Source organism: Pinus tabuliformis, chromosome 1_1 (assembly GCF_031772625.1).
Source record: "Pinus tabuliformis cultivar Carrire ecotype Pingquan chromosome 1_1, CPIR1, whole genome shotgun sequence".
NCBI lineage: Eukaryota > Viridiplantae > Streptophyta > Pinopsida > Pinales > Pinaceae > Pinus > Pinus tabuliformis.
Window position 1 is genome coordinate 358,900,268 of NC_142297.1, and position 20,541 is coordinate 358,920,808.

The 20,541-nt window shown below is 37.6% G+C and overlaps 1 protein-coding gene across 1 annotated transcript; it reads left to right on the forward strand.

The window, feature by feature from the left end:
- The first annotated feature begins 10,601 nt into the window (after positions 1–10,601).
- On the forward strand, positions 10,602–14,773 carry LOC149213077 (acidic leucine-rich nuclear phosphoprotein 32 family B protein). The gene is made up of 2 exons (XM_089391958.1): positions 10,602–11,847; positions 12,113–14,773. Exon 2 carries the CDS (start codon positions 12,242–12,244, stop codon positions 14,357–14,359), a length of 2,118 nt encoding a protein of 705 aa, XP_089248084.1. The 5' UTR covers positions 10,602–11,847; positions 12,113–12,241; the 3' UTR covers positions 14,360–14,773.
- The last annotated feature ends 5,768 nt before the right edge of the window (positions 14,774–20,541 follow it).

A 20,541-nucleotide genomic window follows, 5' to 3' on the forward strand; every position in this document is an offset into this window, starting at 1 on the left:
TCTAAGATCATCTGAGGTTTGGACAACCACCAACCCTCTACTGTGGGCATCCAATATTGCCCCGCCTCTCCTCCACTCGCCTAGGGCATCACAGGTGCCCATCTCCTAATCTAAGGAACCCTCGGGGGCCCTATCGGCACTGCAAGCGCCGGGCGTAGTATCAAAACCCTCTCATAAATAATGTTGAAAATGAAATTATCATAGCAGAAGCTTCATGCCTCACCTCAGCGAACCTGTGTGAGTTGTGTAGTCATCCTCTTTTGGAGATAGCTTGCCTAGTCATAAAAAGCTCCTCCCTGAAGCCTCTAAAGGATAGACAGTTGGGGCCCAGATATGCGATGTGCGAACATTGTTCCCACCATTCATACAATCATAGCCAAGGAACTTGCTTAGTTTTATCTAGGACCGCATCAACACAAATACACCCATCCTGCAAAGGATCGAGTCCGCAGTGGTCCTTAGCCCATCTAGCTAGGTCCACCAACCAGGAGGAAGGGATGTCAGTAGCACCTGTCCTCAAGGAACTAATCTAGTCACAAAATAGACATCCACATGAGTGGTGAATGTAACATCTTAGCCCTAGATGTTGAAGGCTTCTCAATTTGGCTATCGTCTCTCGATCACGAAATGTAGGAAGTCCTGCAATTTAAGCCGCGGATTCTCAACAAACTTCAGTAACTCCATCTAGTCAAAAAATCACTAGCTAGAGCATCTCCTTCCACCACTATATGGATTTGATCCCAATATCTCTCCCTCCATGTCATACCCATCCTGCCAAAAACATGAAGAAAACCAAAAATTAATCTCAAAGGCTTAAATTTTTTTCTTTCTTTTAGCTTGTGTGCCTGTTTTAAGAATAGGTTTTTGGTTGTGTATTTTTTCCTCAAATAGGCGCATGGTGCACCACTGATTTTCCCTATATAGTCGCGCGACCACACTACTATCAACCTTTTACCCGCAAGGACGTTGACCCCTTGGTCGTGCATTTTCTTCTCACACAAACGTGTAGACCATGTGTATATTCCTCGGACAGTCATGCACATGTGCGGTTGCTACTCCTAAAGACGCGAGGTCCTCAGCATGAAGACCTTGCGACTTTTATACCTGCATTCATGTGCTCATGCAACTAATGTGCCTTTACCCGCATGTCCCTATGCGACTGTTTCATAGTGGCCTGCGCGAATTTTGACTTTTTCCCTAAAAAGGTCCATATAGGCCATCCTATATGGACTATCTACCCTAAGCTAACAAATTCACAAATTTCAGGTAGTGACCTTTTACCTGGATATCCTTGCGCACTACCCGAGTGCACAAGATGACCGCAATAGAATAAAATAGCTCATGGATCCAACTCTATAGTCCACATCGGCAAGTACAAATGAGGTGGCATATGTCCCATTTCTCCCTATATATCATCCTCTATGTCACCTTCCAGTGGCTCGTTCAGGAGCTCATGACCTCGTTTCATAAAACCATCAACGAAATTAGGATCAGGAAAATGTCGTATTCATCATGGTACCCTCCGTTCCATTTCAACAACACACTCATTTGTGGGACCACTTCACACTTCATAGTTCCTATCAAGTGCACCTTTCCATGTTTTTTTATTCATCTTGTTTAGTACATTTAAGCTTACATATGATTTCATCAAGATGTTTTCACATGGGGTATTGGTCGTTGAAGTTGTAGGTCTCCCAACATTTTCTCAACAGAATTAGTCCCTCGATGATCATCGATAGTTAAGGTATCATTCTCCACTCAGAATGATGGGCTTCCTAAAATGCTTTGCATATGCTAACATCATTTCTCTGAAATTCACCATAGGTTCCATCATCTCGACCACATTTACCACCACCATCCACTTGCGGCTGGTAAACGTCCATGTCGGTCAATAGTACCTCCTATACATGGATCGCCTCATTTTGTATATCACCTTACACAATCGAGATCCATGACTATTCACTCAAGCCCAAGAGCCATTTCATTTGATGTCTTGAATATTAACCTCATTCTCCTCTTCTTTACTTATTTATTACCAACCCTACTCCCATACCACCTCATTTATCTTTTGTCGTATTAATTCAAATGCACTCCCATGTTCTACATTTGACCTATTATCCCTCCATACGACATAGCCCATATGCATCACTTCATCTACCTCATCAACCTAGCATCGAGACCAACTAATAGGGCCCCCACCCCCTACTTTCATCATTAAGCAGACCGTTATTTTATTGGGGAACCCATCTCTGTGTTTGTACATCCCAAATCACTTTTACATTATTTTGGAAATTGTACAATTTTGTTTTAGGAAAAGGATTCCCACCCATATTTTTACGTCAAGTACCCGACAACAATCCTAAGTCTCTCTCAATTGGAGCTTGCTTATATCAACACACCATGATCCACATTCATCCATCATTTACCACAATAGTTAGAACATGCTCATACCACCCTAGATGTCGTACCAACTCCATGGGAATCCCATCCAGAAGAATTTTTTTGATCACCACCACTTGCATCATAGCTCCAACCTTGGGAAATTTTCCATATATACCCATACTATCAACTCATTATCATGCCTCTATGACCCACCATGCTACAATCATCTTTATCCCTTCACTGTGATTCCTTGAATAAACATTTCAGGAAGTTGATGCTTCTTTCCTGTCCACTTCAACACCCATCTTCCAAGATCAAAGTTGTACCTTGGTTTCTCACCCCCCTTACGATACAACCTTGGGTGGCACAATAGGAATAAATATCAATAATTTATGTCACCGGTCTCCCTAACATTCAACGCCAACAAAGATTTTCATGTCAGGGTCATATAGTACACTGTGACCGTTGCATTTCTCTCATTTAGTCGAAGACCCATGCACCCCTTAGCACCTCATTCAACGGTGCTTAGATTTCAATGCATAGAGGTACCCAAAGTCGAAGACCCATGCATGATTTAGCACATCATTTAGTAGTGCTTCACTTTTGATGCATGGGGGGCACCTAGTTCAGTCTATTCGTAAGAGGCATCCTTGAGGGCATAAGCAGTTATCATTATCAACCATCAGCATGTCAACAACATCAGCACTGATGTGACAAGACTAGTTCCTTTGTCATTATAATAGTTATTCATTATCCATTATAATGATCATGGGATATGGCTCCCTCATATAGACACTTTTTATATCATAGTTTCTCTAGAGCATGGTTATATTTAATTCTTAGTCAAGGATTTTCCCTACTCATCCCCATAGTGAGTTACTTTATCTCTTGAGAAGTTGGTAAGACTGTCAGCCATATCAACAAAACATGATTTATTTGGGCTATACACTTGCTCCCAAACTCATACATCAGGGGGAAACTATTATCATATGAAAATCATACACTCATATGTATGCATTAAGAGACACTCAAAGTCTGTGTTCAACACATACAAGGGTGACATTTTTAGCTAGAAATACCATGCGGACCAAAAAAAAAAATCTTCCATAAGGTTCATGTTAAAAAATTGGACCGCGTGGGTGCACCATTACCGGAAATTAGTAGGCCCATGACTACTTCTTCAATTGTCACGCAGTCGAGAAAATGTCTAGTCAACACCTCGGGCTATGAACTTGCTTGAGAAACGCTCCAAATATTGACATCATGGGCCGAAATTTTCAAGGCTTGATCCTCAAGAAGCCTTAAAGACAAAGAATTGGTAGCTCTCATCTCATTTATGAGGTGAACCACCACATTGATGAGCCAAGAGGAGGAGTTTCCAAGAAACTCTATAAATACAAGTTCTAGGAGAGCTAAGAAACAAGAAGAAACAAAGCATTTTTATGCTGCCAAAATTTCTCCCTAGCAATCAAGAATTTCATTGAGAAGATGATTTCAACATTGAGATATTCTTCATACGTCTTTGAGAGAGAGATAGAAATCTTGCAAGGAGATTGAGGAAAGGAACTTCCTTGTTGAGGATTTTTTAGCACCATTTCTCAAACAATTCTCTCCAAGTGTCTTTTATTCATCTATTGTATCTCTTCTACATTCAACAGTCAATAAAGGGAACCCTTTTCCATTACTTTGTTGATGTGTTTGCTTCATTAAGAATTGTTCGCATGTTTATTTCTTATTATTTAGTTTGTGTTTATGTATGCATTGTTTCCATTACTTTCAGTGTTTTTTTTATCTATGTTTTTCCACTAACAACAACCAATTGCTTGTGTTTTCCTTGTAGGGAACAACCAACTCTAAGGAAGGTGCATTTCATACTCTACAACAACAAAAACATCACAACAATGTGGTCCATAGGAGAGCTTGAAGGTTGGGGCCTTCGGTGAATCAAGTAGTGGCTTGTTGTGATAGGGTGTAGAGACATCCTTCATGTAGAGACCTGAGAAATTGGGAGTGGTAGACTTTTTCTAGTCGTGAAAAGATAGACTATTGGGTCTTGAGACATCCCATAGGTGGTGCCTTGCAAATTTGTGGGAGTGGTGGCTTCCAGCAGGTGGTGCCTTGCAAAGTTCAAAAAGGCAGTGGCCTCTTGCGAGTAGCAGCTTACATGATTGGCAAGTTGTGGCTTGCAAATTGGTGGTCGCTAGTGATCATATGTAAAGAAACATTTGAATATTAATAAGAAAGATGAATATAAATACTATCAGTCGAAAATGGTCTTCAACCTTTGGGTTTCCACCTTACATCTGGTGTCCCTATGTGTGCTTGTGCTTTGATGTGTTCTTAATCTCATGTTTATGTGTATTGCTCTGCTACTTATGGTTCATGGTTATGCATATATCTTCTCATGTGTTATGCTCATAATGAATGAATGAATCATGGTTTGAAATAAAAGGCAAAAATTAGTATAAGATCACAATATTGATTCACCCCCCCTCTTAGTGTTTTTAATGCTTTCAATAAGTGGTACCAAAGCATCAACTCTCCAATAATGGCCTCATTATTTGCTCTAGTAATTTCCTCCTACATTAGGATCAGAGTAAGTAACCTATATCAACATGCAAAGTCCTTTAGCCTCTGCTTCCTGCGAGCTTGCCCCCCTTGGGTCCTCTCATAATATGCAGCTCCCCTACATACTCTAGCCCGTTGGCACGACATCTTAATAGAAATTTGTTGGTTCCAATACAAGTACCACATCAAACGGTAAACCCTCCAAATTCGATCCCACAATATTCATAGAGCATAGACAATTTTGAACCAAGGCTCTCCCCACTATACTACCACCCACATCCAATCACCTAATTTTCCAAAAAGGCATGCTCAGAACAATATTAATGCAATGCAAACCAAAGTCAGACTAGTTCACCCCCCTCTCAATTTTAGCAACAGAGTGTATCCAATACTCTATAGACCTTGGCGATGACCCAACTATACGACATAAAGATCCACTAGGAATTTTGTTCACATGGGGCTCCTTGATACTGCTCTCATCAACCCACAAGACAAACCACTGTACATACCATAATGAATAAAGATATGACACAATAATCCCTAGATTCTCTCACCATAGGAAAGATATATTGTCCTTGCTTGATACCCATATGTGAAGCTATAGGAATTAACCCAAAAAAATCGATACCACCCTTCAAACACTACCAGATAGAGCCAATTATCTTTGATATCGAACAACTTGAAACCCAACTTGAATGGATTTACAAGGACATAGGCATAATGACCAAAATAGTTGAAGTAATGAAAACTATAATTATCACACACAATCAACCTCACACGATTTAAAATACCCAAGACTCAAAACCCACCTCACCTTAGGAGCTCATTCAAGCCTACCTACACTTTTCTAATGAGCACGAGGATTAACTACCCACCCCCCCCCCCTGCCAGAAAAAAAAAAAAAAAAAAAAAAAAAAAAAAAAAAAAAAAAAAAAAAATATCACATAGCAAAATCCGAAGGGTAAGGTGTCACCTTTCAATCCCGAAGCAGAGCACCCAACATCCTTGTTGCATTCATGCCCCCCTCGCTTTCTTGTTTCATGATGTTGGAACAGTGCCTCACGTTCCACTGTCACCCAGCTAGACCCAACTTTTTTGCAGAAAAGACCATGGGGGGGGCTTACAATAACACAAGAGTAGAAAAGTCCATATAGTCCCCACTAGTTGGTAATTTTCTTGAACTCTAGGGTGAAAAGCTGCTCCATATATCCAAGTTACCAGTGCAACTATAACCCGACAAATCCCTAATCTCGTCATCCATCTTTCATGCCTTTCCTCCTTCCCAAGTCGTGGACAACAAGCCTTTATAGTTTCAGAGGCTTACAACTCCCTTCACTTACCTTTCTAGGTTGTCAAATTCAACACTTATATGGAGGATTTGGTTCCCTCCCTTAGCCTGCTTAAGCCATTATACATCTCACTCTCCACCTGCTATTGAAATTTCAAGTGTAAATATGACATGATTTTCCTTGTCGATCCATAACACCAAACACCACTTACACAAACAACATCATATGAATTACCATTAATCCACGCACCACCTAGGTATCAGACTTGAAGACACTCGGTACTTCACTCTTATAGGGCCAATGCTACATTTCCTCATATCTGATATAGAGTGAAGAAATTACGCTCCCCACTCCATCAAACTTATCACCCTGTCCAAATATATATATATATATATATATATATATATAAATTAATTTTAAACTTTAATTAAAAACATAATTTAACACATTCTCTATATATATTAAAACTTAGTTACAAATATAATATTTACATTATCTCACTTAAATTAATAAATATTAAAAGTCCAAAATATAACAATATTTTACTCAATAATTATAAAACAATGAATGAAATATCACTAACCTAACATCGTCAACAAAATTCTATGATGAAATAATGTAAACATGAACCTCGAAAGAGAACATAATTACTTATTCAATTTGGAGTTACATTCTAGATAGTGTGGATAAACTTTTAACCTTTATAAGGATGCATCATTATTTTAAACAACCTATCCTTGATAATATTGGTTTTATAGTTTGATTTTCTCATGGTTTAACAATCATGTGATGTCAGAAATATTAATTGAGTTACATCGTCATATAAACATGATAATAAAATATATATATATATATATATATATATAACAAATAATAATTATTTATTTTTTTATTATTTATTTAATAGAAAGAGATATTAGTCTCTTCCAAAATGTTGGAGAGACTTTTGTTAAATTATTTAATCAAAGGGCGGGACACTTTGACTTATATCAAAGATATTTGACTTTTCCATACAAGTTGGATTAATTAAATATATTTAAATTTTTTTTAAAGGTGATTATAAATTTTTTATTTTGGAATTTATAAAGATTATATGATTTTTTTTCTTTTGATTTTATAGTGGTACACAATGTTATGTATATTATTTGATAAGGGTGAATTTGTTGTTAGTAAATCAAAAGATACATCATATGGATATGTTTCCATGGTCTTTGTGTTTAGGCAAAGATCAAAGAGCTAGTTCAATTTACGCATCTAATTGTTTTTGTTAAATTGTACCTACTTATTCATCATAGTGACCAAACCTTCTAGCTCAAATGCACTACAACTAGGACCATTTACTTATTGATCTCAAACACACTAAGATATCATTCATTCAACTTGCACAAACTGAGCAAGTTGTCCACTTTATCTTGGACAAAAGCAAACTATCATTCACTTGTAAAATATTCTACTCCACCTACAGTAATCAAACACACGTATTGTTAGAGGATTGAAAACACTAAAATGTCATAATCATGAACCCCTCTCATGACAGAGTTAGGTTCATAACAACTTTCATACCATGTAGATAAATGTGAGAGTAGACATTGTTTCTTCATGTTGCTTTGTATACTTATTGGATATGAAACACCAAACTTGCATTTATTACACTTTCTATTTTCTCATAAGCGTACTTCTGTTAGGGTTTCAACTTCCAAGAAAAAACTTCGAATTGGGAGGGTGATCCTCCCAGTGAACTAACCGTAGTTGACATCTTTTTTCTTTCTCTCTTTATGCAAATTGACACATGATACTTAAGGGACTTTACACTATCATACTAATCTCCATACATATCTCATTGCTCGATCAAACCCTTAATTGGATTCTCTCAATTAGTAAAAATTCAACGCCTTATCTTCCATGGCCTACATCCTTTTCGTTGTTGATCTTGTACATAGTTGTATCTTTTGAACAAAAGGTGACTCAAACCCTTCATTTTAACTTACTAATCAAGGTGGATACACTTGAGATCATAGTCTAAATGCCCAAGCTAAACACACATAGATGAAAACTTGGAGGTTCCCACACTCAATACATGGTTGTCTACATGCTTAATTTCATTATGATTTGTGAGGACATAGTCTTCATTAGCATGGAATTCTCATTTACATAGCTTCCAAGTATCCTCCTTCAATAGTTTTTTACACAACTTGTCATAGCTCAATCTCGTTGCTCTAAGCTTGCAAGTTCCCTTTTTGAACTATGGGAGCACTCCACATAGTAGCAAGAGACATCCTTGCTTATATATCATTTCCAATTGGTTTTTACCCATTCCTCCCTTCATGTTAACTCAACTTGCTCACCAACCACTAACACCATAGTCATCCACCCAATAAGTTAATATAACACCATATTTAATTCTTCTTCAACATGATGTCAAACTTCCAAGAATTCACAACTTTCTCCCTATAGGAACTTTTGATTAGTACACGATTAGTATGTGGATCTCAGGGGCATTAGTACACAATTAGTATGTGGATCTCAGGGGCATTCTAGAGTATTAGATTTGGGCACATGGACAACTCAACATGGCCATGAAGTAGAAATGAACGATTTAGTCTCTCTACATGTATCATATATGAATAAAGAATTAGAAGCACTCAAATGCCATGATGAGGGAGCCCTCTCGTAAGACAATCATCATTATGATCATAATAGCTTTGATATTATGTTGAAAAATAGAAGAGTAAACATGATTTCCACAAATCAAAACTATATTGAGTGATATATTTAACAAATAATTATATAAAATATAAATACATAAAGCTATGCATCACGATGGACACACTAGCACACTCACAAATTGTTGAGAGACTATCTCAACCACATGCCAAAATAAGAATTAACAAATTGGAGAGAATCTTTCATATTCAACTAAATCTAACTAACCTCCTAAAACATAGATATGAACTTCCCTACTTATAATAACAAACCACAATTTTCTCATATAATCTAATATCATAGATTACATTAGAATAAAATAGAAATTAATAAATCCAAAAAATCATTCAAACCTTTATTCTAGATACTAATTAAATTATTATTACTATTTAATAAATTCTCATATATATAATTTAATTATTACTATTTAATAAATTCTCATATATATATAAATAAATATAAATTATATGCAAAATAATAATCAAATACAAATTAAATTAATCTTATTAATCAAAATAATTTCTTATATATTTCAAAATAGAATTTAAACTAATTTCACTATCAAAATAATATTAATCAAAATAGAGATAGAGCTTAATGAGTTTTATATGTCATGATCGAAAACTTAGGGTCATGGTGAAAGATATTTCCTATCAGAGTCTTATAATGATCGAAAATTTAGGGTCATGGTGAAAGATATTTCCTATCAGAGTCTTATAATGATCGAAAATTTCGGGTCATGGTGAAAGATATTTCCAATTCTGGGAGGAACTGGTTGGTTCAAACTGTAACTAACTTTGTTTGCATGGTGTTCACTAAGAAAAAGTAATTGGACATGGGCCCTCACCGTTTCAACTCAGTAGCTAAAATTACTTAATCCTGGTTTCCTGTCTATTAAAGGCAAAAGGCATCGGGGCCACAGCAGGTGATAGGAAACGCACCACGTACTATATACACCTCCATGGAAAAGGGAAAGCTCAGCGAGATTCGGAACAATTAGCGGGAGAGGTGTTGTCATTCTCACATATGTTGGGATTTGGGAGCTAAAAACTCTGTAATGAGCTTCAAACCCGAGCCTCTATGATTATTGTGAATATACACACAATATCTATAATTGTATTCCTTTGCTGGGTGTACGTGTATATATTCGCAATGTATGTATCGGTGAACAAACTATGGTCGTGATCATATTGCAGTGATATGTACGTAGATGTGTACATATTGACATTAAATATGTTATGAATATACATAGATTTTACATTGGGCTTTTAATAGGTGTGTATATTCACAATGGGTGTGAGTACCAAATGCACTGTATATACTTATCTACATAACCACATACATGTATATAATGTATTGAGTGACATTGTTTGTATCATAGCCACATACATGTATATGATGTATTGAGTGACATTGTTTGTAAAGATACATTATATATATCACTAAATAGAATATATTGTAATATATACATTATGAAATACATTCACATAAATATACAATAATATATTCACAAGAGTGCATCTATATATATATAGATACACACCCAGCTTGGCTGGTCTGAAAGGGACTTTCACATGGGCGTAAATTGTTAGACTGAGGAAGATTGGTGATCAGCATGAGATGGGTCATGGCCGAAAGGACCAGCCCCACTTTGTTATAATTTTGCTACTCTGTTTAAAATCAGCCCAAGAGTTTTCTGGCTTTGGAACACTACTGCAAATGTCATTTCGTTCTGAATGAAAAACCCTTAAAATTAGATAGAGGAAGTTTGGTGGTCAGAATCAGGTGGGGCATGGCCGAATGGAGCAGTCCCACTTGGATATAATTCTGCTGCTTTGTTTACTATCAACCCAACAATTTCCTAGCTTTAAAAAGCACCACTGGAGTGTTGTTCCATCCTAAAAAAGCCCCTTGAAATCATTGATATGTTTAACGTGCCTCCGTTTACCTTTTGGATATATACATTATATAAAAATATATTCAGTTTGTTTTAGTGCAAAGTCAAGCTATCATACTTTTTCTGCTGATTTGAGAATGGTTATGGAATTTTCCTCTGCTTTCTTTCTTCTTTTGCCCCTGAAAAACAAAACAGCATACTTTTTCTGCTGATTTGAGAATGGTTATGGAATTTTCCTCTGCTTTCTTTCTTCTTTTGCCCCTGAAAAACAAAACAGTCATCCAGGCCTACCTCCCTATTTATGACTGTAAATCCAAAATCCAGTACAACTGTTAGGTACCTGCAATTTTAGTTAGCAAGGTGATTAAAAAGTGTAGTGACGCTGTAACACATAGAGAATAAAGGTGCTTTGTGGTGTTACGCGGTGCTGCTGCAATGACAATGTTTTGTGAGTACAGAAAGACTGCAAGACGAGGTAAAGGTGAGAATGGAAGCATTGCTGGGAATGGATGGATATTTTGAGTATGGGAGAGCACTTGTGAATCAGGAATTTTAGTGTGCATATGGAGTTGGATGGTGCAGGGCATTATCGGATGTATATCCACAGAGTATAGTTGGGTGTGTAATTTAGTATCCATTTTCAAGAACTCTGTAGTTGGATACATGTACAGGAAATATATAATCTTATTCACTATAATCCAAATTACTTATGCAATGATTGGGAATTTTCAGTTGGATGCCAAGTTTAGATATATTTTGTTGCAGACCGTGCTTTGAGGCGGAGGGAGAAGTCTAACTGGTTCTTGAATTCAGGTAACCAAGGTTATCCAGATCATTAGCAATGCGGTAAGACCTTTCGGGATCTTACCACTTTTGCCTGAAAAGTCTAACCTAAGCCTTGTAACAAAGGAATCGTTGATCTTTCAGAAAATTACAAGAGTTCAAGACTTTTCCCTTCTAAAGAAGGGCAGGACCTTACTGTCTGAAAGGACCCTTCGGTATGATCAGGTAAGACCTATTAGGAACTTACCTTTGCTATGGCCCATAAGTAATCACAGCTGCTTAAAATTCTGTCACTCACTATAGAAGGGCTATACAGTCCGTGAATTTGTGTAGGCAAAGCAGATCGATCTGTAGTTATCTGCAGGCTTCTCTGCATTTGGATGAGTCTAGTTGGGTATTGAGTTCAGGCAATCTATAGCAGCTTTCTGTTTCTGGATGTATACACAGCTGATTATTAATCATGTAATCTGTTGAATGTAAATTCACTCAGAGAATGGAAGTTTTGCATGACGCCGAGGAAGTCCAGATGGGTTTTGAGTCCAGTCAAACTATTCCAAATGAGCTTGTTTTGGCATGATTCTGGACATGGGCTTGTCCCGATTGAATTGGACAAGTTTGCATGGAGAAAGAGAAAGCAAAAGGAATGAATCGAATACACTGGGAGCTGAAGAAGATTTCTTTCATTGTTAATGTGGTTTCGGTATTGACAATGGCACGGAAGCAGAGATATATTAATGTCTCTGATGATCAATGGGAGCAGCTGCATTGGGAATTTTTCAATGGTTGTGCCTTCGTTTGGAAGCATCCACTTCACATAGCTGCTTTCCTCGTTTGGGCTCCGAGGTTGATCAAAATTCTATCATTTTTCTATCCTCTTCTGATCTCCACTATCCTCTTGTTGCTCATCATATTCACCATTGGCCCGCAGTTGGAAAGAATGAAAGCCGATAGTGATTTACAGTGGGTTAGATTCAAGGAAGCAGCAGCTGTTGGTTGCGAGGATGACTTTGGGGGTAGTTGGGCAGGTCAACAGCCATATTCAGGACTCAAAATTTCTAGAGAGGTCAATGGGCAGGAGGCAAAGAGCACAGATGATTGGGCAGGATGGGCAGAGAGTCTTCATGGTTGCAATCAGTCAATTGATCAATTCCAAAATAGCATGGAAAAGAATGACATCAAATTTGACTATGATAAAGTCACAGATGATGAGGCCGAACAGGAGGGACAATTGGGTGTGTCGAGTAAAAGCATTATTCTTGACAAGGTAAGGGAACTTATGGAGAGGTTGATTGATGAACTTGGCGGGAGAGTAGAGATTGATGCCCTGAATGCCTTGGAGAGCATCAGTCAAGTCCTGATTGAGAGCACATGGAAAGATTATGAGAAACAAGGTAAGAATTGTCTTATTTCTGCCATGAGAGAAACAGAGAATGATCTATCAGATAATGAGCCATTCCTGAAAAATAATTATGTTGGAGACTCTGAATTTATAAGCAGATCAGTTAGTGTAAATACTGGGGACCTTGACCATGTACCTTTCGACCATATAGAGGCTGCCAAAGCTGATCGTAAAGAAGGTAAAAATGTGGGCTCTTTTGCCATGGAAGAACCGCAGCATAAGCTATTGCGTCAAGGGGAATTCCCCAAAACAGGCAATGTTGGAGACACTGAATTTAGAACCAGGCCAGTCACTGCAGGACGTCTAAATGCTCAGACCCTTGAGAAAGCACAAAAGGATGCCAATGATGGCCGGAAACAAGGTAAGCTCTATAAGCTTTTCATTTCAGAGGATGAATTATCACACAATGGTAATATTAAAAGTTCAATAGATAATGCTAGAGACAATGAATCCATAGCCAGAACAGGCACTGCTACAGAGACTTCCAAGGAACAATGGCACTATCCAGTGCCAGAGTCGTTAGTTGAATATTCTTGCAGTTCAAGCATATCGGACATCTCACTAGAACCTGAGAAAGATAATACGTCTCTACGCAGTGTTGGAGCCCATATATCTAGGCCCCAGGAAGGAAGAAGAAGTCCCCTTGTTCAAGACAAACATCAGAAGGCAATAGGACTTTCGGTTGTTCAACAGTATGAATTAAGAACCCGCCGAAGTGTTCTGCCCGGGGTCATCAAGGACGAGTCTAGGTCTGTGAATGAGCTGCGAGAAGCAGGTGATGATTTTGGGAAGAAAGCCTCTGTGATTGGGGATGGAAGGCATCCGAATCAACTACACAGCAGTATGTTCAGTAATGAACAGCATGAGAACTGTAAATCCAGGAAGATCTGTGAGAAACTGCTAGAGGATTCATCGAATAACTCTAGTGAATTTTCAACCCCCATAATGATTCCTGAATATCAAAATAAGCAGCATTATGTGATAGCTGGGAAGCTGAGAAGCGTTACTTCAGACCCTATCACCTTTGTAAAGAAACCTCAGCTTGTGGCATCTCCAGTGATGCTTCTAGGCACTCAAGAAATGGATCTCCTTTGGGAAGAATACAACGATGCGCCAAAACAAGAGCCTGCACCTTCAAGCAATGGCCACGCAGCTGACTTTAATGACGATCTTAGTGAGATGATCGATTCCGATTCAGAAAGCTCTACAGTTTGTTGTCTTCAAGCGTTAAAGCTCAAAGGAAAATTGCCTCTGAAAAAACCAAATCTAAAGAAAATCTCCAAGGCCCTGAAAAAGCTTGGCATCATGCAACATCTTCGAGGTCGAAAGACGGCTTGAATCTTAAAGAAAAGAAACTGTATGCTATTATTGGCGAAGGTGAAGCTGCTGTCTGTAGGGTGTGAAAAGTAATTTGACTATCATAACCGAAGGGGCCTTGAGTCGTTTATTTGCAGCTTGATAAGAGTCTCTTCGGCCGTATTTATTGATTTGTATCTCTTCATCCTCACTCCTCTCGGAGAAACAAATTGATCCTCAATAAGTTCCCAGGTATTATGTAAATAGTAATAGGCTGCTTAGAAACCTCATGCCATTGCGAAATAAGTTTTTTATTGTGGGGATGCAGCTTTGTTTAGTTTTGATTCTTCATAATCCGTTTCTACATCCGAACTGTTTCTGTGAAAGAGTATAATGTGACAGTATAGTTTGTATTCATTTATAATATTGTGCAGTTTTTACATTTTTCCTGATGTATGCTTGCTAAATCTTGAATTGGCCAGATTTTAAATTTTGGAAGTTGGAACTGATACACTATCATCATATTTGTTATTTGAGAGATAAGAGTGAAGGCACTCGGTACTAGCATTTACATTTTGATAAGTAATATTTAAGAGCTCCTGGTCTTTGCCCAGGAGATTGTTAATGATCTTGTAACATATTTAGTTCCAGTAAGTGTCTTCAAATTGTTGGCTGTTTCTAAGTTTCTTTTGATTATCTTATAAGGTACATATTTAAGGTTTAAATAGAAAGCAAGTTTTTTTTATAATTATTATCAGGTGAGCAAAGCCCCAGGTTCAAATGTAACTGTATAAATAATAATTATTGTTGGCTGTTTCTAAGGTTCTTTAGAGTATCTGATAAGGTATATTATTCAACCAGAAAGCAAAGCCCCAGGCTCAAATGTAACTCTATACTTGATAATTCTCATATGACTTGGGAGATTTGCACCTATGACTTGTTTTTTTATCTATCATGGTCTTTCCACTAAGTCTATGAGAAGCCATTCTTAACTGGAGGCTGCGATTTAAACTCATTTGAAAATGAAATACCTTGTTAGTTCAGAGGATTAATCCACTAATCAAATGCATTTGACTTCTTATATAATGTGTCAGTCACGTGTAATCCAGATATTCATTTCATTGCTTAAAGGATTGATAGATCTTATATTTGTATGCTCTAGTTAGGAAGGATTCCTAATAGAAACTAAATGTAATGATTAAAATATATCTTATCCCATTTTGTCCTTCACAATACAAGACACTTTTCCCCCTGTGCTATTTGTATCTGTCTAGTTAGAATGCTTTATTTGCATTCTACAATTAGGATCTGTTTTGATTTGTTTTAAATTTTAATTGTTCACTTTATCTTTGCCTGAAGCAAAAGTTACCCATGTAATACTTTTTAGCTGTATTTTTGATCTGTTTGGTCATTGACCCTGTGCTAATTATATTTGTCTAATTAGAATGCTTTATTTTCATTTTTCAATTAGGACCTGTTTGATTTTAAGTTTTTATTTGTATTAAATTTAATAATTCATTTTATCTTTTTGCCTGAAGCAGAAGATACCCTATGTAATCCTCTTTAGCTATATTTTCTAAGTCCAGTGATCTCTTTGGTCATTGATAAATGTTCATACTCTTTTCTTCTGGGTAATCTGAATTTAGAACAACAAAATGGATATGGATATTTGTTTTCTGTCTATAATTGGTTGTCTCAATAAGTTAAATGAAGGTAGGGGTAGCTAGAACTTGAGTTGGATATTTGTTTTCTGTCTATAATTGGTTGTCTCAATGAGCTAAATGAAGGTAGGGGTAGCTAGAATTTGAATATGTAAACCTTCATGAAAAACAAAAACATCAATACTTTTTTATTACAGATAAGAGCTGATGTTATCGAATTTCTCATTGTATAACTAGCACACAAGGGATGAGTATCTAATCTCTGTCTTGTATTGGTCTCCTAATCATTTTCCGCAAAGGTTTTACGTGTCTTCTTCAAATAGAGCAGATGCATCACCATCATACACAGCTAGCCATCCTATGACTAATAAGTATGACTGCGTAATTGATCTCAACAAAGGCATAGTATCTCAGAATTCTGATTTATTTGAAGTTAGTAAGCTGTTGCAGCTTAGTACCACTGGTTGCTCCAATTGTTACGGCTGGTTACTACACTGGACACAGATACCAGACAAGCAAAGTGATAGGTAAACAGATTGATGTTGATTACTGCTTTTTCATTTCTTAACATCAGATTGTTGGGTAAGAGGTACTCACAGGACTCATGGCAAGTGTCCCCAGCTCACCACTCAACCAACTGGTGGTGGAGTGATCACTGACATAAAGATGTAGAAATTCTCATGACTGCTGACTCAATTTTTTATATAGATATGGTACATTCAAATATCAGCAGTTAAAAAAATGCTCGTGTCAAAAAGAAGCTTGAGCATAGAATCCCCTTTTGTAATAGGATTTATCCACAGCAAAAGGTGCATGAGAAGGCACTGGCTTTGTCATTTACTTTTGTAACAGGATTATATGTTGTACAAGGAAAATTTTAGGAGATAATATGAGTAGGTGGGTTAATTTTCCATGGTTTTTTTTGTTTTTTTGGACCAATTTCTGTTTTTCCGGAAAGTAATTCGCCCAAATGATCATATCAGAGAGCTGGTTTATCTTATTTCTCTTTATTCTAGATCCTCTCATTTTGGAGATTATTGCTAGTACACACAGGGCAATCTTGATGTAAGTGGCAAGTACCTTACAATTGTGTCATGTCATGGAGACGGGTTTATCTTATTTTTCCTTATTTTGGATCCTCTCATTTTGAAGTTGATTTGAACCCTTTTTTGTGAAAGATTGGTGACGGGTCACATGATTACAAATGAAATTGCCACTTAATCTTATGAACATCTATTAATTTATTAGAAGGTACATGTTGTTGCTTTTTCTATCCCCTGTTGCACAAGTGCTTCAGGAGATATAGAAGATTCCTAGAGACAGTGTGTGGGTTAAAGGGAGACTAATGACCAGGACATTTTAGAGAGTATTTGTCAGATTTGTCTTAAAGACTTGCAACACTATAGTTTGTTACGAGAAAGTCAAATTGGATTGATTCAAAACCATTCATAAAGATACAATATATAAAGTAGCTTGTACACAAGAGTACTTGGGAAATAATTTTCAACTCACAAGTGGCTAAATCAGATTAGGAACGTGCAACAATTTAATTATTGAAACATAGGTAATAGGGGAAGACAATAGATGAGGAGTCCATCATATAAATCTTAAGGTCTAAGAATTCTATATCTTAGGGCTCAGAAAGAAACGAGAGAGGGGAATATCTATGGAATGCTGAGAAACATGGAGTGTTGTTTAAAGATTTAATTCCTACAACAATGCAGGCATTATCCACTAATGTTTTGATTTCAATGAATTTGTATCTGAAGGAAATACATCTAGCTGCTACTTAACATGTAATCTGAGAAGAACATTTAACACATACGATAATACAGAGAGATAAGAACAAACTGCAAATCTAATAGGTTGGAATCACCTCAAACTTTGTATTAATCTCTTGAGAAAAAACCAGCATACAAGGAGATTCAGACATGCATTTAGTGTTGGGCTGTGTTATATTCTTTCCACGACTACCCCACACACGGGGGGGGGGGGGGAGTCACAGGGGGGGTAGCCCCCCCCCCCCCCCTGTATGTTGCATCGGGCACTGTCGTGGGGTCATAAGGGAGTGGCTGCCCCCCCTATTGAGGGCTATGCAAGGGAGTGATGAGCCTAGGTATTGCAACAAGAATGTTGCAACTCCCAAGGCTACCAACTTTACTTATCAACTCAGGGTTTGTACAAATTTGGAGGTGATAGTGCTATATGCACAAGTAAAAGTGAAGGTCCTACCAGTTGTCACTGTTCATCTGGAAAGAGACCCCAGGGGTTCCAAACCAGACTTCTATATGGTCAGAAAAAGCTTGATTCTTTGATGGAAGAAAAACAAATCTATTCTAAGAGACAGCTACTCTACTGCAGTAATGAAGAAAACAACATGTAATGCTAACTCACACCATAACCTAATTAACCAATTAAATAGCTATGCTAAGCAAAATTACTAAATCAATCACTAACCTAATGCTGCTATCTAAGTTGCAGAAATAAAGATCATCAAACCATATTAAGGTGTAAGCAAAGGAACTAAAATAAATATGTTTTCAAGCGGAAGAGCAGTCGGAGATCGAAATTGGTGAAAGGAGAACGTAATGAAAGATGAGCAGTAGAGATCTTATCGTAGGAGATTACGTAGATAGATGGATGAATAGGATTAACGAACAAGATTTGCGGCGGAGATCTTATTGCAGGCGGTTAAGTGAATAGATGAATGAACAGGGTTACCGAATAGGATGAACGATAGAGATCTTATCACGTAGACTTAATTTAATATATGGACAGACAGGATCAATCGGAAGATGAGCGGTGTAGATAAAAACACATGGAAATGATGGAGTGGGCTTTTGTAGGTGGTAAGTAGTTTATCGCACGCCCTCAAAGCTGTAAGTTGTATTCTAAAATTTTACGTGATTAGCCTAATTGGGTGACACATAGCATGAGAAAACCACTTTTCTCGTGTGCCCTAGGGTGGATAATGGTCGTGAAAGAATCCACGAGAGATTGCGTGATAGCCGTTGGATCAGGTACGGCTAATCAACGGTGAAGATTGGCCAAGCTAGTTGGCGAGCGGGTGACGTGATAGTCGTCAGATCAGGTGGGGCAGATCGAAGGTGGGGTTTTAAAACACTTAAAGTAGGTGGAAGACTTCATGGGTGATGGTCGTTGGATAAACTAATGAATCGGTCGGTGATTGTTCAGGTTTGTTGTGGATCGTATGGTAAGGGAATTATCCGTGAAGAACGTGCTGAAAGAGGTTTCAATGAAAACGACAGAAAAACCAGTGAGGGTGAGGGTGGACGGGAGTGATGGAAACGTTGACAATGAAATGAAACAAGTAACTACATCAAACAACAAACTCCAAATCTCATGCGAGAACTAGAAACCTATGTTTTTGGGGTTGCTGAAGGGTCTCTTCCTCAAGTCATAGTCCCAGAGGGAGGACGTGAGACCGAGACACCTGCAGACAACCTTATGGATCTTTTCCTCCTAGCTAACTTGCTAATTGAAGGAAGGCACAAATGGAAGTAAACTAAAGCATAACTGATCTACTCTACAATACCGTAATGGAAATGTAGCTACTTAAGAAAAATGAAAATGCGGCTACTTAAGCAAATGAAAAGTTAAACCATGAATCATCTATGTTATACTGCTGTAATGGAAATGCAACTACCTAAGAAAATGAACAGAAAACCAAGAATCTATGCTAGCATACATGTAAAATAAAGAGGAGCTTTGGCTGCTCAGGTTGGGCCCTAACCTAAGAGCTTCAACCCTCTGAGTTAACTTAGTGCTGGCTCAAAACAAAACTCATTCTTATTATCAAAACCATGGATTAAATAACCAACTGTCACAAGTCTTGCAAATCAAAAATAAAGCAAAGTTTTATCATGAAAATCTAAATCCTATTGAGGTCCTAAGCCTCTCCACTTATACATTTGAAGTCTCCAATGACTTCCTTCCAATTAGGGAGGCTTGGCTCCTCACTCAAGATAAACTGGTTTATGTCACTTCCACTTGCTCAGTTGTCTTTTAGTCCCATGATTTGGTTGTTTTCACTCCGAGCTGATGGAGGAATATTCGAATGGAGTGGTAGTAAATGAGAAGGATTCACCTCCTATAATTCCTCTCCCATGTCCATTCGAGCTTTTACCAAGGTCTTTGCCACAGTTCCTTTCTTTTACCCTTTATTCTTGCATTTTCCTTGCTTTTATCCTTTATGCCTCATTAAATGCACATTAGACCACAAAGCAAAATATCCAACTCTAACTTATCTCATAAAACATATATGATCAAAAGTATGCAATAAGTTGTGAGAATAGTTAGTTTGACTAAGCTAGGAGGTGAATTAAGGCCAATTAAGGCCCACATAATTACCCAATGATGACGCTTATAATCAACCCCCTACTGAAAGTGTTGCTCATCCTCTAAGCAACTTGGTCAATGTCCATGTTCTTCATGGCTCTGGTAGCCTCTTTGATATCCCATGCTTCTATAATGGTCTCTTTTTCTTGTTCATAGAAGCCTACTTTCCTTTCTACTTCTTCCCACTGCCTCTTTTGATCTTCT